Source organism: Pristiophorus japonicus, unplaced genomic scaffold, assembly GCF_044704955.1.
Source record: "Pristiophorus japonicus isolate sPriJap1 unplaced genomic scaffold, sPriJap1.hap1 HAP1_SCAFFOLD_353, whole genome shotgun sequence".
In the NCBI taxonomy this organism is placed as follows: Eukaryota; Metazoa; Chordata; class Chondrichthyes; family Pristiophoridae; genus Pristiophorus; species Pristiophorus japonicus.
Window position 1 is genome coordinate 248,353 of NW_027253358.1, and position 17,144 is coordinate 265,496.

General features: G+C 50.8%; 1 protein-coding gene across 1 annotated transcript in view; it reads right to left on the reverse strand.

The window, feature by feature from the left end:
* Nucleotides 1-2,091: 2,091 nt before the first annotated feature.
* Nucleotides 2,092-17,144, reverse strand: part of LOC139250226 (exonuclease mut-7 homolog) — a 347,320-nt gene continuing 332,267 nt past the window's right edge. Inside the window, exons 22-23 of the mRNA XM_070872721.1 lie at nucleotides 2,808-2,861; nucleotides 2,092-2,268 (exon numbers count right to left, since the gene is read on the reverse strand). Coding sequence (XP_070728822.1) covers nucleotides 2,092-2,268; nucleotides 2,808-2,861 — 231 coding nt within the window. The remainder of the gene's footprint in view (nucleotides 2,269-2,807; nucleotides 2,862-17,144) is intronic.

The window sequence follows — 17,144 nt, forward strand, 5'->3', positions numbered from 1 at the left end:
CCGTCCCTGGGAATACTGTCCCCACCGTACCCGAGAATACTGTCCCCACCGTACCCGGGAATACTGTCCTCACCATACCTGGGAATACTGTCCGCACCATACCCGGGAATACTGTCCCCACCGTACCCGGGAATACTGTCCCCACCGTACCCGGGAATACTTTCCCCACCGTACCCGGGAATACTGTCCTCACCATACCTGGGAATACTGTTCTCACCGTACCCGGGAATACTGTCCCCACCGTACCCGAGAATACTGTCCCCACCGTACCCGGGAATACTGTCCTCACCTTACCTGGGAATACTGTTCTCACCATACCCGGGAATACTGTCCTCACCATACCCGGGAATACTGTCCCCACCGTACCCGGGAATACTGTTCTCACCGTACCCGGGAATACTGTCCTCACCGTACCCGGGAATACTGTCCCCACCGTACCCGGGAATACTGTCCCCACCGTACCCGGGAATACTGTTCTCACCGTACCCGGGAATACTGTCCTCACCGTACCCGGGAATACTGTCCCCACCGTACCCGAGAATACTGTCCCCACCGTACCCGGGAATACTGTCCTCACCGTACCCGGGAATACTGTCCCCACCGTACCCGGGACAGGACAAGTTAGCCCGTGCCCAGAATGTGTGGTGACTGTTACAGGACCATTGTAAACAGATATCTTGATGGCGAACTCTCAGACACACACTATAAACAGTATCTTTGTTCAACTTCAATGGTAGCAGCCACTGGTTGCCGAGAGTTTGGGGCATGTGCTGTCCAAGTGCCGCCGAGGTACGGGACGGTACTTTCGGCGGGGTTTTCATCGCCGAGGTCCCTCGAAGGTCGGCAGGCGGCAAATGGGCAACGTCCGCCGCCAATCTGGGCGGCAGCGGACGGGAGCTTTCATTCTCGGCGGCAGAGGCGCTAGCCGCCCACGTCTCGCCGAGGATGGAGTCGGGCCCACGGAGGGTCGAAGAGGTAAAAATAAAAATCATCACCAACAAAAAAAAAACACCCGAGGACCTTCAGGGACCCCGTCCAGGTAAGTCCCTGTAAAGAAATAATTTAAAAACATTCCACTTTGCTTACCAGGATCTTGACCCTGATGATTCCGGACAGCGCTGCCTCCACGCAGGGGTCCGGCGCCCGTTCCCCACCGCGGGAATACGCCATCTCGGCGGGCAGGCGGGAGTCTACTTACGCCACTCAGCCGTCCGCTGACGCTTCCCAGTAGCTCTCCCCCTCCTGCCTGCTCCAGGCCACGTCGAAAGTGGCACTGGGCGGTTTGAGCAGAGCAACGGCAGTGGAAGTGGGCGGCAAGTTCATCAAAATCGGCCCCAGTGTGTTTGACAACTTTCATTGCTGCGCGATAAGACTCTCAGCATCTTGCAGCATCAAAGGAGGCCACTCTGCCTATTTGCCGGCTCTTTGAAACCGCTATCCAAGTCGTCCGACTCCCCCGCTCTTTCCCCAAATCCCTGCAAATCTTTCCCCTTCCAGTACTTATCCAACCCCCTTCCAGTACTTATTCAGGCAGCGCGTTCCCGATCACAACAACTCGCTGCGTAAGCACGTTCTCAGCTCCTCCCAGTTTTTTTTTGGCCAATCACCTTAAATCTGTGTCCTCTGGTTACTGACCCACCCACCACTGGAAAGAAAGAGTTTTCTTTATTTCCTCGATCAGAACGGTTGAGAACAGACCATCGCGCTGTCCGTACACTAATGGCATCATCACCTTGTCCAAATAGCACATCTGGCCAAACCGGTTATTACATTCAGTGCACGAGCTGGTGAGCAGCAACAGTTGGCGATGGGGCCAAGGATCTCTGTGCAACAAAACTTAGCAATGTCCCACCTGAGACCGAGGGTGTTCCCTGATCTTCTGGTCAGGGTAAAGTGAGCCCGTGCTCCACTGTAACTATTACAGCTTTCTGGGATAGTGCACAGGAGGGCTCTCACTCACTCACTCTCTCACCCCCTCTCTCAGGAGAGCTAGCACAGCCCAAGCCTTTGTTAAAATATGTTTCTGTTAAGGACATTTTAGTCAAAAAATAATTTGGGGGCCGGGTGCGCACAGAAGCCATTGGGCCCATGCTAAGTCGCACCCCTCAGCTTCTCACCCAAGACGTTCGATCCTACCTGGCAGCGGCTGAAGATGTCTTTCGGGGTGACTCGTACATTGAAGTGTTTGAGCACAGTGATGGCCTGGTCCTTAGCCTTCTCCGAACAGTTCACAGACAGGCAGCGCCCCTCCCCCACCTGCGATCGTAGCTGGAGAGAAGACAAGAATATCAGCAACTGTCCCATCGCCTCACGCCTCACACTTCGCTCCTTCCTCACGCTGCGCACTGATCTTTGGCTAAGTTTGGAGAAGAGAGGTTCACCCTCCCATACCCGTTGCACATTCTCGATGTGTGAATACAGAGAGTGACAACATAATCCTTTCACTCAGTACAACCGACTCAGGCAACCAACCTAACCCTGGGCCTGCTGGCTGTGCTTGGCTCGCACGTACCCCATCCCGCGGGAAAGGCCCAATGTGGTATATTGGCAATCCATCACACACCTCATTCTAAGCTGCCGTTCCAGAACACCTGCCTGTAACTGTGCTAGTGCCCTGGTACTGCCTACACAGTGTCCGCACACTGCCCATTGCCCACATACTGCCCACTGCCAACACACTGCCCACTGCCCCCACACTGCCCACTGCCCGCACACTACACTGTCCCCACACATTGCCCGCTGCCCACACACTGCTCGAATACTGCCCGCTGCCCACATGCTGTCTGCACAATACTCTATGCACTCACCGTCTGGTAGGGTAAGCCACAGGTCAGAATAAATCTGTTTTCTTCGCGAGCAATCTGAAATAAAGAGAGGCGACGTTAATGATATTTCAGAATATTGTAATGAAACACAAAACTGCTGGTGGAGCTTGTTGAGCAGGATGTCCATTTCTGATGTTAATCCGAAACACTTTAACTCAGTCACAACATCCAGACCCTGCAGGAATCCACCCTGTATTTTATCCAGCCCTGGGATTTTGTGTTGAATGGTTTCCATTGTGAGGTCAGGTTACATAAACCCTCAGTTGTGATGTGGCCCTGGGTCATGTGCCCATACAAGTCCTGCCCACTCTGTGTGGCCATTTAAGGTGGATGTTGGGAGTTAGGGCCCAGACCTGAGATACACACCGTACGGACAAGGCAATATTCAGCACCCTAGGCAGCCATTTTATATTGAGCAGCTGTTTGTTCCTAATAAAGAACCCACCGCGCCCACAGACTCTCAAAGTACTTGTGACAAAATATGTAGAAATGGGTGTATAGGACAGACATTTCGAGCAGAATTGCTCCCAAATTGTTGATGTGTCAGGGCTAAAGCTGCTTAATGATGTCATCAGTGTGATATCTTGAGATACAATAAATGCATAACATGGCTTCTGGGTAGAACCGTGCAGGGCACATGGCTTTATTGTTATCACATCAGTAGTCCACTAGGTGGCTCTACAACACTGCTCCCTCCTTAGCGAAGAAGTTAATCACAGCAAATAATCATTGCACATGACTTGCATGGTATACAAAATTCTTGCTATACATTGATAGCCATGGTGGGACAGGCTCGATGGGATGACAGGCTTCTGTGTCCAGGGGTATGGGAAACTTAGTTCAGGTATTGATTCCCTGTACACTGATGGGGGTTCCGGGGAAAGACCTATCTGCAGTGAGGGGTACGTCTGGGCCTGTGCTGATACTGTGCGGAAAAGTACAGAATACCAGTTAGCCTGCACATCTAACAACATAAGAAATAGAAGCAGGAATAGGCCATACGGCCCCTCAAGTCTGCTCCGCCCTTCAATGAGATTATGGCTGATCATTGACTTCAACTCCACTTTCCCGCCTGATCTTCATATCCCTTGATTCCCCTAGACTCCAAAAATTTATCTATCTCAGCCTTGAATATATTCAGAGACTCAACATCCACAACCCTCTGGGGCAGAGAATTCACAACCCTTTGAGTGAAGAAATTCTTCCTCTTATATGGCCGACCTCTTATCCTGAGATTGTGACCCCTGGTTCTAGACTCTCCAGCCAGGGGGAAACAACCTCTCAGCATCTACCCCGTCAGTCCCCCTCAGAATCTTTTATGTTTCAATGAGATCACCTCTCATTCAGCTAAATTCCTCAGAGTATAAGCACATTCTACACAATCTCTTATAGGACAGTCCTCTTATCCCAGGAATCAATCTAATGAACATTCATTGCACCGTCTCCAAGGCAAGTATATCCTTCCTTAGATAAGGAGACCCAAACTGTGTCCAGTACTCCAGGTGTGGTCTCACCAAGGCCCTGTACAATTGTAGCAAGACTTCCTTACAATAGTGACTACACTTCAAAAGTACTTCATTGGCTGTAAAGCACTTTGAGATGTCGGTGGCCGTGAAAGGCGCTATACAAGTGTAAGTCTTTCTTTTTTTTCTTTTACTCTTATACTCCAACTCCCTTGCAATAAAGGATAACATGCCATTTGCCTTCCTTATTGCTTGCTGTACCTGCATTCTAGCTTTCTGTGTTTCTTGCACACAGACACCCAAATCTCTCTGAACATCAACATTTAAAAGTTTATCACCATTTAAAAAAGATTCTGTTTTTCTATTCTTCCTACCAAAGTATATAACCTCACATTTCCCCACAATATACTCCATCTGCTACCTTACTGCCCATTCACTCAGTTTAAGGGGGAACCAGTAGATGTAGTATATTTGGATTTCCAAAAGGCATTTGATAAGGTGCCACATAAAAGGTTACTACACAAGATAGGGGTTCATGGGATTGAAGGTAATGTATTAGCATGGATAGAGGATTGGTTAATGGACAGCAAGCAGAGAGGTCATTTTCCGGTTGGGCGGCCTCTGCTGATCTTTGTCATCTCCTCACCGCTTACCATCCCACCTAACTTTGTATCGTCAGCAAACTTGGATACATTACACTTGGTCCCTTCATCTAGATCATTAATATAGACTGTAAATAGCTGAGGTCCCAGCACTGATGCCTGTACAGAGTAAACGCCTCTTTAAATTGCTCCCATAAACACTAAACTCCAACAAACCAAATCTCATACATCCCAACACGCCCTTCCCATACTAAACACACTCTGCACTGCAGACACCTTTCAAATGTTTCCTGGACTCACTGGTACTCTGCTCTCTGACATTTTGCCTCCATTACTGGCAGGGTTCCTGCAGCACTTGCAGAGAGATGCTTTCCCAACGGAGCTAATGATCGACCTGAACTTTTCAATTCCCATTTACAGGATTAAAAGAGGCATATCTCCTTTTTCTCTGTGAATGATGAAGCTCAGATCAATGCTGCCTCTTCACACTTGAGGTATTTTTATTACGTCTTTAGAAGGATGCTTCTCAGTTACCATAACAAAAGCCTTGCTGAGGTCTTCAGTATTCACAAACTCAAACGTTGCACAATCACAGTAATGAATACTGAACTGCTTGATGGATTGCACCAATGGCTGCCACTGCGGTTGTCTTTAAGCCAGTTAAAAGTGTGAGGACACAGAAATGACTATGTTAGGGACTGTACTGGATCTCCGCCCTGCACAATGTCGATCCTCAAACTCAGTCCCACACTCTGCTGATCGAGTGCTTTCGGTCAATGCCGCCTCCTCCCACTTCCCAGTGTCATTAACATGTAATAGGGTGCGGGGAGGAGAAGGTAAGCGGAAGGTGACTGTTACATAATGCGTGAGGCAGGGCTCAGCTCAACCGGGTAAGTGACCGGGACAACATACAAGAAATGAAAGAAAAACTGGCATTTATATAGCGCCTTTCACGACCTCAGGACTTCCACAGTGCTTTACAACCAATGAAGTACTTTTGGAGTTTAGTCACTGTTGTAATGTGGGAAACGCAGCAGCCAACTTGCGCACAGCAAGCTCCCACAAACAGCACTATGATAATGAGCAGATCATTTGTTTTAGTGATGTTGGTTGAGGGATAAATATTGGCCCCAGGACGCCGGGGATAATTCCCCTGCTCTTCTTCGAAAGGGATCTTTTACGTCCACCTGAGAGAGCAGATGGGGCTTCGGTTTAACATCTCATCTGAAAAACGGCACCTCCAACAGTGCGGCTCTCCTTCAGCCCTGCACTGGAGTGCCAGCCTAGATCTTTGTGCTCAAGTCTCTGGAGTGGGACTTGAACCGACGACCTTCTGTGGAAGGTGGAAATGCCGGGGGCAGAAAAGCACAGCACAATGAAGTTCACTATACGGTCTGTTCACTATACGGTATAGAGGCCACACAGAGGAATGCCTGCTTTCCTGCATTAAACACACCATCACAGCACAAACTCATTCTCAACCATGTTTAGGCCAGACTCTCGAGGGGACACCCAGCCAGCTGCCCATCAAACAGCTCACTGCGGAGCTCCCAAAGGGTGGACCCTGCTACCTGATCACATCAGGTGTCCCTGACCACAGGGCCGCTCTGATTTATCACAGTGCAAACTGAAAGAGTTTCCCATTATCGGTCGGCCGGCCGGGATCAACATCATCACAAGGTGACTGCCCCGCCAATCGGGCAAAGGGCAGCGATGGGCTGCTGATCTCCCCAGATAGCTGAACATGGGAATGGAAAAGATCTTCCTCTGACAACACACTCGCAAAATACTGATCAGGAAATATGATAAGGTATAAAGGGCTTTCTCTTTCAATACAACTGCCAACATCAAAGAATCCAAAGGGGAGACAGCAAACAAACAAACCAAAGTGTCTCTGATCAAAGGCCCACTTCAGGCTCCGATCACTCAACACCACACAAGGCCAGCACATTCTCCAAGCATTGTTCCGACACAGGCTTTGTACTGCTCTGCTTGAAAGATACATTAAGTACTGTACCTGTGGACATGCTCATTGTCCAAATGCAGACTGACCTCCAGACACGTCACCATCCTAATGGGCTAAAAAGCACTGGGGCACAATGTGGAAGGTGGCTCCATGGGACAGGCCCTGCAGGAACATTGTTTCCCTCTCTGAGTTCCTCCCCTGTGTTTTATCCCCTGGAGGCTCTCGCTGGGTACAGCTTCTCCAAAAGTACCTTACACAACGACCATTCCTCATGCCTAACCTGAATGATCGACATCAGCAAGCTGTTTCATTGGGGCCATCACACCACTAACGGATGGATGGTGGTGGGCGGGGGGGGGGGGGGGGGGGAGGGGTGGGAGACAGGTGGGGGGGGGAAGGCGGCGGGGGCGGGGGGAAGACAGGGAGTGGGGGGGGAAAGACAGGGAGTGGGGGGGGGAAAGACAGGGAGTGGGGGGGGGGAAGACAGGGAGTTGGGGGGGGAAAGACAGGGAGTGGGGGGGGAAAGACAGGGAGTGGGGGGGGGAAAGACAGGGAGTGGGGGGGGGAAAGACAGGGAGTGGGGGGGGAGAAAACAGGGAGTTGGGGGGAGAAAGACAGTGAGTGGGGGGGGGAAAGACAGGGAGTGGGGATGGAAAGACAGGGAGTGGGGATGGAAAGACAGGGAGTGGGGATGGAAAGACAGGGAGTGGGGATGGAAAGACAGGGAGTGGGGGGGGAAAGACAGGGAGTGGGGGGGGGAAAGACAGGGAGTGGGGGGGGAAAGACAGGGAGTGGGGGGGGGGAAAGACAGGGAGTGGGGGGGAACGGACGGGGAGTGGGGGGGGAAAGACAGGGAGTGGGGGGGGGAAAGACAGGGAGTGGGAGGGAAAGACAGGGAGTGGGGGGAGAAAGACAGGGAGTGGGAGGGGAAAGACAGGGAGTGGGGGGGGAAAGACAGGGAGTGGGAGGGAAAGACAGGGAGTGGGGGGAGAAAGACAGGGAGTGGGAGGGGAAAGACAGGGAGTGGGGGGGGAAGACAGGGAGTCGGGGGGGAAGACAGGGAGTGGGGGGGGAAAGACAGGGAGTGGGGGGGGGGGAAAGACAGGGAGTGGGGGGGAAGACAGGGAGTGGGGGGGGAAAGACAGGGAGTGGGGGGGAAAGATAGGGAGTGGGGGGGGAAAGACAGGGAGTGGGGGGGAACGGACGGGGGGGGAGAAACGGACGGGGGGGGGGTGAGGAACGGACGTGGAAGTGGGGGAACGGACGTGGGAGGGAATGTACGGGGGTGGGGGGAATGGACGGGGTGGGAGGGGGGGAATGGACGGGGTGTGGGGGAATGGTTGGGGGGGGATGAGGAATGGACGGGGGGAGGGGGGGGGAGTGGACGGGGGGAAACGGGCGGGAGGGGGGGATGGACTGGGGGGGGGGGAGGGGAAACGGACGGGGGGGGAATGGTTGGGGGGGATGAGGAATAGACGGGGGGAGGGGACGGGGTGGGAGGGGGAATGGATGGGGGGAAACGGGCGGGGCGGGGGGCGAAAGGGACGGACGGGGGGGTGAGGAACGGACGTGGGGGTGGGGGAACGGACGTGGGAGGGAATGGACGGGGTGAGGGGGGGGAATGGACGGGGTGAGGGGGGGGAATGGACGGGGTGTGGGGGGGAATGGTTGGGGGGGATGAGGAACGGACGGGGGGGTGGGGGGGGGGAGTGGACGGGGTGGGAGGGGGAATGGACGGGGGGAAACGGGCGGGAGGGGGGGATGGACCGGGGGGGGGGGGCGGGGGGGGGAGGGGAAACGGACGGGATGGACAGGGAGTTGGGAGGAACAGACGGAGGGGGAGATGGAAAGGGAGACAATGGACAGGAACGCCCAGGGGACTGTGTCCGAGGCTGTGCTGATTGAAGTGAGAAAATCCCCAGCTGAGGGGGAAATCAGAGAGAAGACAGAGACTTGCAATGATGTAGCACCTTTCATGACCTCAGGACGTGACAAAATGATTCACAGCCAATGAAATACTTTTGAAGGCTCTGCTGTAATGTGCGCACAGCAAGCTCCCACAAACAGCAACGTGATAATGACCAGATAATCTGTTTTTTGTTATGTTGAATGAGGGATAAATATTGGCCAGAATACTCCCCTGCTCTTCTTTGAAATACTATCCTTTTGTGTTTCATGCTCAAGTACCCCCAGATCCTACTGTACTGCAGCACTTTGCAATCTTTCTCCATGTTATGTATGTAAACTTTATAATAGTGTAAGACTTGCCACCAGGGGGCACACCTGTTAGAGGCCCAAGGGTCACCTGCACACCCCGGGCATGCAAGTATAAAAGGTTGTCTGCCAAGCTGCTTCAGCACTCAGGAATTTGATTAAAGAGACTAAGGTCACATCAGTTTGAGCTTACAGCACACAGTCTTGTGGAGTTATTCTGAACATAACACTCCATTTAAATAATAACTTGCTCATGAAACACAAAAGGATAGTATGCAGGTACAGCAAGTGATCAGGAAGGCCAATAAAATCTTGGCCTTTATTGCAAAGGGGATGGAGTATAGAAGCAGGGAAGTCTTGCTACAGCTATATAAGATATTGGTGAGGCCACACCTGGAATACTGCGTGCAGTTTTGGTTTCCATATTTACGAAAGGATATACTTGCTTTGGAGGCAGTTCAGAGAAGGTTCACTCGGGGATGAGGGGGTTGACTTATGAGGAAAGGTTGAGTAGGTTGGGCCTCTACTCATTGGATTTCAGAAGAATGAGAGGTGATCTTATCGAAACGTATAAGATCATGAGGGGGCTTGACAAGGTGGATGCAGAGAGAATGTTTCCACTGATGGGGGAGACTAGAACTAGGGGGCATAATCTTAAAATAAGGGGCCGCCCATTTAAAACAGAGATGAGGAGGAATTTCTTCTCTCAGAGGATTGTAAATCTGTGGAATTCACTGCCTCAGAGAGCTGTGGAAGCTGGGTCATTGAATAAATTTAAGACAGGAATAGACAGTTTCTTAAACGATAAGGGGATAAGGGGTTATGGGGGGTGAAGTGGAGCTGAGTCCATGATCAGATCAGCCATGATCTTATTGAATGGTGGAGCAGGCTCGAGGGGCCTGTTCCTATTTATGTTCTTATGCTCTTCGATTGTTTCTGCCAAAGTGTATGACCTCACACTTTCCAACATTATACTCCAAATTTTTGCCCACTCACTTAGCCTGTCTATGTCCTTTTGCAGATTTTTTGTCCTCCTCACACGTTGCTTTTCCTCCTATCTTTGTATCGTCAGCAAACTTAGCTACGTTACACTCGGTCCCTTCATCCAAGTTGTTAATATAGATTGCAAATATTGCTGGGACAGAGTTAGGCCTTTTCCTGGACTCTATGCAGCCCGTGTTTCCTAGATAGGTTGGATAGGAAGAGTCAAGATTCTGGACTAGTTTCTTCCTGGGTGTAAGACTGTAGTGGGTGAGGTTGTGCTCTCACAGAGGCTCTCAGTACAGTGCTCTCTTGCCATTTCACCGCCTGCTTCTCTCCGTTTGTTTCTTCTCTTCCTATGCTGAAGAAATTCACTCCTCACAGAGAACGCTGACATGGGGATCCTCTGCTAACTAATCCCTTGTGAGAGGCTGGACAGTGAATGCTATCAGACTGGTCTTCCATGCTGGGAAACACAGCCAAAATCAATCCTGCCCTCCTTCAAAATCCACACGTGTATATTTCCAGAAATGAGGAGCAGGAAGTCTTGTTCAGGGGCACTGTACAGGCTCCCCACAGCCCGAGCTGTGACTCACTAACTCTGCACACTCCAATCTGGGACTGTCCCGGGGGAATGGCTGAGGTACGCAGTGCCCTAAGCAGTTGAGCGACAGTGTATGGGAGGCCCACACCCATATACCTGTACCATGGAAAGCTATAGACTGCAGATTGTTCAAATCTACATTTACTTCAGGAAAGGGGAATTACAGAGCGCAGGAGTGACGTCCCAACCGTTGGTAATTCAGATCAACTCGCTGTGTCAAATTTCAGAAGAACAGACAGACACAAACTCACAGGCACACGTTCCTGCAACAAAGCATTCTCCCCCAGCACAGAGCAGTCCTGCTCACATTGGCTGAAGGCCTGTTCTCAGAGTGTATCCCAGTAATTGCTGATAATACAGCATTGAAACAGACCAAAAACAACACAGCCTCTTTATTTGCAGTAATTGACTTGTGCCCCCATTGGGAATGGTGAGCCCAGTCCACAGACAGGGCAAGTTTCAGGAAATGCCTTTGTTACTGTGAGATAGAGCGCAGCCATCTGGCAGGGGAAAGCTATCAGTCACATACAGCAAGGCATGGGTCCAACAATACAGCAAGGCATGGGTCCAACAATACAGCAAGGCATGGGTCCAACAATACAGCAAGGCATGGGTCCAACAATACAGCAAGGCATGGGTCCAACAATACAGCAAGGCATGGGTCCAACAATACAGCAAGGCATGTCCTGCATTGATCCTTGGTCATCAATGCTTCACATCAACCTCGCTGTGTGCTTGCTCAAAGTGGCCCACGTCAGGTGTGACCCCCAACAATACAACATCTTCAGTTCTGTAATCAACTTGATGTCGATACAATTCTGAAGTGGAATGTGTTACTTGAGCTGATAACCCACAGGCTGGAACTAGACTGTGACTACAGTGGTTCAAGGTGCACCGCGCTCCACGGGTCTACATCCATTCCCCAGGTACTGGTACCAGGGGGCTGAGCTCCACCATAGTACAGGTACCAGGGGGCTGAGCTCCACCATAGTACAGATACCAGAGGGCTGAGCTCCACCATAATACAGGTACCAGGGGGCTGAACTCCACCATAGTACAGGTACCAGGGGGCTGAGCTCCACCATACTACAGGTACCAGGGGGCTGAGCTCCACCATAGTACAGGTACCAGGGGGCTGAGCTCCACCATAGTACAGATACCAGGGGGCTGAGCTCCACCATAGTACAGGTACCAGGGGGCTGAGCTCCACAATAGTACAGATACCAAGGGGCTGAGCTCCACCATAGTACAGGTACCAGGGGGCTGAGCTCCACCATAGTACAGGTACAACTCAATCATACAGGCAGCAGCAGCAATAGACCGAGTGTGAACACTAAACCTCCCCTCCCCCCCTCCCTCCAGCCCCCCTGCCCCACCTACATCCCAGAGTACTTAAGGAAGTGGCTCTAGAAATAGTGGATGCATTGGTGATCATTTTCCAACAGTCTATCGACTCTGGATCGGTCTCTATGGACTGGAGGGTAGCTAATGTAACAGTGCTGTTTAAAAAAGGAGGGAGAGAGAAAACGGGTAATTATAGACGGGTTAGCCTGACATCAGTAGTGGGGAAAATGTTGGAATCAATTATTAATGAAATAGCAGCGCATTTGGAAAGCAGTGACAGGATCGGACCAAGTCAGCATGGATTTATGAAAGGGAAATATGCTTGACAAATATTCTGGAATTTTTTGAGAATGTAACTAGTAGAGTGGACAAGGGAGAACCAGTGTACGTGGTGTATTTGGACTTTCAAAAGGCTTTTGACAAGGTCCCACACAAGAGATTTGTGTGCAAAATCAAAGCACATGGTATTGGGGGTAATGTACTGATGTGGATAGAGAACTGGTTGGCAGACAGGAAGCAGAGAGTCGGGATAAACGGGTCCTTTTCAGAATGGCAGGCAGTGACTAGTGGAGTGCCGCAGGGCTCAGTGCTGGGACCCCAGCTCTTTACAATATACATTAATGATTTAGATGAAGGAATTGAGTGTCATATCTCCAAGTTTGCAGATGACACTAAACTGGGTGGCGGTGTGAGCTGTGAGGAGGACGGTAAAAGGCTGCAGGGTGACTTGGACAGGTTAGGTGAGTGGGCAAATGCATGGCAGATGCAGTATAATGTGGGTAAATGTGAGGTTATCCACTTTGGGAGCAAAAACACGAAGGCAGAATATTATCTGAATGGCGGCAGAAGAAAAGGGGGAGGTGCAACGAGACCTGGGTTCACGGTTCATCAGTCATTGAAAGTTGGCATGTAGGTACACCAGGCGGTGAAGAAGGCAAATGGTATGTTGGCCTTCATAGCTAGGGGATTTGAGTATAGGAGCAGGGAGGTCTTACTGCAGTTGTACAGGGCCTTGGTGAGGCCTCACCTGAAATATTGTGTTCAGTTTTGGTCACCTAATCTGAGGAAGGACGTTCTTGCTATTGAGGGAGTGCAACGAAGGTTCACCAGATTGATTCCTGGGATGGCGGGACTGACATATGAGGAGAGACTGGATCGACTGGGCCTTTATACACTGGAGTTTAGAAGGATGAGAGGGGATCTCATAGAAACTTATAAGATTCTGACAGAGCTGGACAGGTTAGATGCGGGAAGAATGTTCCCGATGATGGGGAAGTCCAGAACCAGGGGACACATTCTAAGGATAAGGGGTAGGCCATTTAGGACTGAGATGAGGAGAAACTTCTTCACTGAGAGAGTTGGTAATCAGTGGAATTCTCTACCGCAGAGAGTTGTTAATGCCAGTTCGCTAGATATAGTCAAGATGGAGTTAGATATGGCCCTTACGGCTGAAGGGATCAAGGGGTATGGAGAGAAAGCAGACAGGGGTACTGAGGGAATGATCAGCCATGATTTTATTGAATGGTGGTGCAGGCTCGAAGGGACGAATGGCCTACTCCTGCACCTATTTTCTATGTTTCCCCCCTCCCCCCCTGCTCCCACCCGCCCCCCCATCCCCTGCTCGGCCCCCACCATCATGGTCGTGAGCTCCACACACCAGAACCTCTCAGGTTGCACTCCTGGGCTGCGCTGGTTAAACTGGGCTGAGCAACCAGTTGGACAGTAACAATTGGTCAGAGCCCCTCTGGGTTGCAGATGCAAGACCTGCTCCTGATCATTGCCCATGACTCCAGCTGGGAATGTTCTGACCTGGAGCAAGGCCATCACTGAGCTTGGCTGTGATTAGAAATGTTGTGTAAACGTACTACATTAATCCCGGTACCAGAGCAGCTGGACTTCACGAGCCAGACCATTAGTCCCAGTCAGTGATATTGTAGCCAATGACTCCACTTCAACTCCTGTACCATTGCATCATTCACAAGCTGTGTCCAGTCAAAATGCCCAATTTAAACATTGCTTTCTTAGCGCTTGTAATCTGACCCACCGAGTCCTGAATGTTCTTTGTCACTCTCACAGTCTGTGCAAATTGTGCACGGTTATAATGCATGTTCCAGTGTAACATCATCAGCATCATAGGCAGTCCCTCGGAATCGAGGAAGACTTGCTTCCACTCCTAAAGCGAGTCCTTTGGTGGCTGAACAGTCCAATGCGAGAGCCACAGACCCCATCACAGGTGGGACAGACATCCGTCAGGGGAAGGGGGGGTGGGACTGGTTTGCCGCACGCTCCTTCCGCTGCCTGCACCTGACCTCTTCACGCTCGCGGCGTTGAGATTCGAGGAGCTCAACGCCCTCTCGGATGCACTTGCTCCACTTAGGGCGGTCTTCGGCCAGGGACTCAGTAGGGATGTCACACTTTACCAGGGAGGCTTTGAGGGTCTCCTTGTAATGTTTCCGCTGCCCACCTTTGGCTCGTTTGCCGTGAAGGAGCTCCGCATAGAGCAATTGCTTAGGGAGCCTCGTGTCTGGTGTACGGACAATGTGGCCTGCAAAAAGGGAGGCAAGTCCGACTGCGGCAACTACAGGGAAATCTCCCCATCAGCCACTGGGAAGGTTGTCGCGAGAGTTCTCTTCAACTGTCTTCTCCCTGTGGCCGAGGAGCTCCTCCCAGAATCACAGTGAGGATTTTGTCCCCTACGGGGCACAACAGACATAAAAACATAGAAAATAGTTACAGGAGAAGGCCATTCGGCCCTTGGAGCCTGCATCACCATTCAATATGATCATGGCTGATCATGCAACTTCAGTACCCCACTCCTTCTCTCCATACCCCCTGATTCCTTTAGCCCTAAGGGCCACATCTAACTCCCTTTTGAATATATCCAACGAACTGGACTGAACAACTTTCTGTGGTAGAGAATTTCACAGGTTCACAATTCTCTGGGTGAAAAAGTTTCTCCTCATCTCGGTCCGAGATGGCTTACTCCTTATCTTTAGACTGTGACCCCTGATCTTTGCAGCACGACAACTGCAGGAAAAATGCAGGGAGCAGCACCAGCCCTTATACAAGGCCTTTTTCAAACTTAAAAAGGCCTTTGACACTGTCAACCGTGAGGGCTTATGGAGCGTCCTGCTCCGTTTTGGATGCCCCAAAAGTTTGTCAACGTCCTTCGCCTGCTCCACGACGACATGCAGGCCGTGATCCAATGTTAACAGGGTGAGAGGCACACCATGGCCAGCACTGATTCAAGAACAGGGATTCAGTAAACTCAATATCAAACACACTGCCACAATCTTTACACAACCCCCATAGGATACAAACAGTGCCTCCCATTTCATTCCCACCCCTCTGCTCAGGCTCGATTCCACAAGCACCTCTGCTCCCCGGTCCAGTCACCAGTCTTCAAGTGCGATTGTAGATGCAGAGGGTCATCAGGGAATTCCACCATGGGAGCTCTCACAGCTGGGCATGTGACTGAGCTCAATTGGCTATCACACGTGCGCTTTGCGGCAGGGATGTCTGCACAGCATCAGGAGCAGGAACCCTGGCTGATTACCTAACTCAGGGCACTGAGGCCAAATGCTGCCCTGGTTGGGCTCAGCAGATTTGGCACAGAGCAGTGCCTGGGCCTGGGAGCTCCATGGTCTGAGTAGCCAGGGCCAGCACCCACAATCCAAACTCAAAGTATGTGTAGAAGGCATTGATCCACACTGAGACTTTCAACCTAGCAATGCAGGAGGGCGCGGTAACAATCGGAGCAGCATCAGGCCAGTGTAAAGGGCAGCTTTGCTCCTCACAAAGGAAGAGAGACTTGTATTTATATAGCACCTTTCATGACCTCAAGACGTCCTGACCATAGAATGATAGAAATTTACAGCATGGAAGGAGGCTATTTCGGCCCATCGTGTGCGCGCCGGCCGACCAAGAGCTATCCAGCCTAATCCCACTTTCCAGCTCTAGGTTCGTAGCCCTGTAGGTTACAGCACTTCAGGTGCACATCCAAGTATTTTTAAATGTGGTGAGGGTTTCTGCCTCTACCACCCTTTCAGGCAGTGAGTTCCAGACCCCCACCACCCTCTGTGGCAGGACTGTGGGTAGCCATAATTCTCCAGTCCAGGCAACATCCTGGTAAATCTCCTCTGCATCCTTTTCAGTGCAATCACATCCTTCCTGTAATGCCGTCACCAGAACTGCACACAGTACTCCAGCTGTGGCCCAACAGTGTTTTATGCAGTTCAAGCATAACCTCCCTGCTCTTGTCTTCTATGCCTCGGCTAATAAAGGCAAGCATTCCATATGCATTCTTAACCACCTTATCTACCTGTCCTGCTACCTTCAGGGATCTGTGAACATGCACTCCAAGGTCCCTTTGTTCCTCGACACATTTCAGTGTCCTACCATTTAAAGTGTATTCCCTTGCCTTGTTAGCCCTCCCCAAACGCATTACCTCACACTTCTCTGGATTGAATTCCATTTGCCACTGTTCTGCCCACCTGACCAGTTCATTGATATCTTCCTGCAGTCCGCAGCTTTCTTCTTCATTATCAACTACAAGACTATTTTAGTCATTGATGTATAACCACAAAAAGCAAAGGACCCAGCACTGAGCTCTGCAGAACCCCACTGGAAACAGCCTTCCAGTCACAAAAACATCCGTTTCTTCTCTGCTTCCTGCCTCTGAGCCAATTTTGGATCCAACTTGTCACTTAGCACTGGGTCCCATGGGCTTTTATTTGTGACCAGTCTGCCATGTGGGACCTTATCAAAAGCTTTGCTAAAATCCATATACACTACATCATGCGCACTGCCCTCATCGACCCTCCTGGTTACCTCCTCGAAAACTTCAATCAAGTTAGTCAGACACGATCTACCCATAACAAATCGTGCTGATTGTCCCTGATTAATCCATATCTTTCCAAATGAAGATTTATCCTGTCCCTCAGGATTTTTTCCAATAATTTTCCCACCACTGAGGTTAGGCTGACTGTCCTGTAATTACTCGGTCTATCCTTTTCTCCCTTCTTAAACAAAGGTACAACATTAGCAGTCCTCCAATTCTCTGGCACCACACCTGAAGCCAGAGAGGATTGGAAAATGATGGTCAGAGCCTCTGCTATTTCCTCTTTTGCTTCACTTAACTGCCTG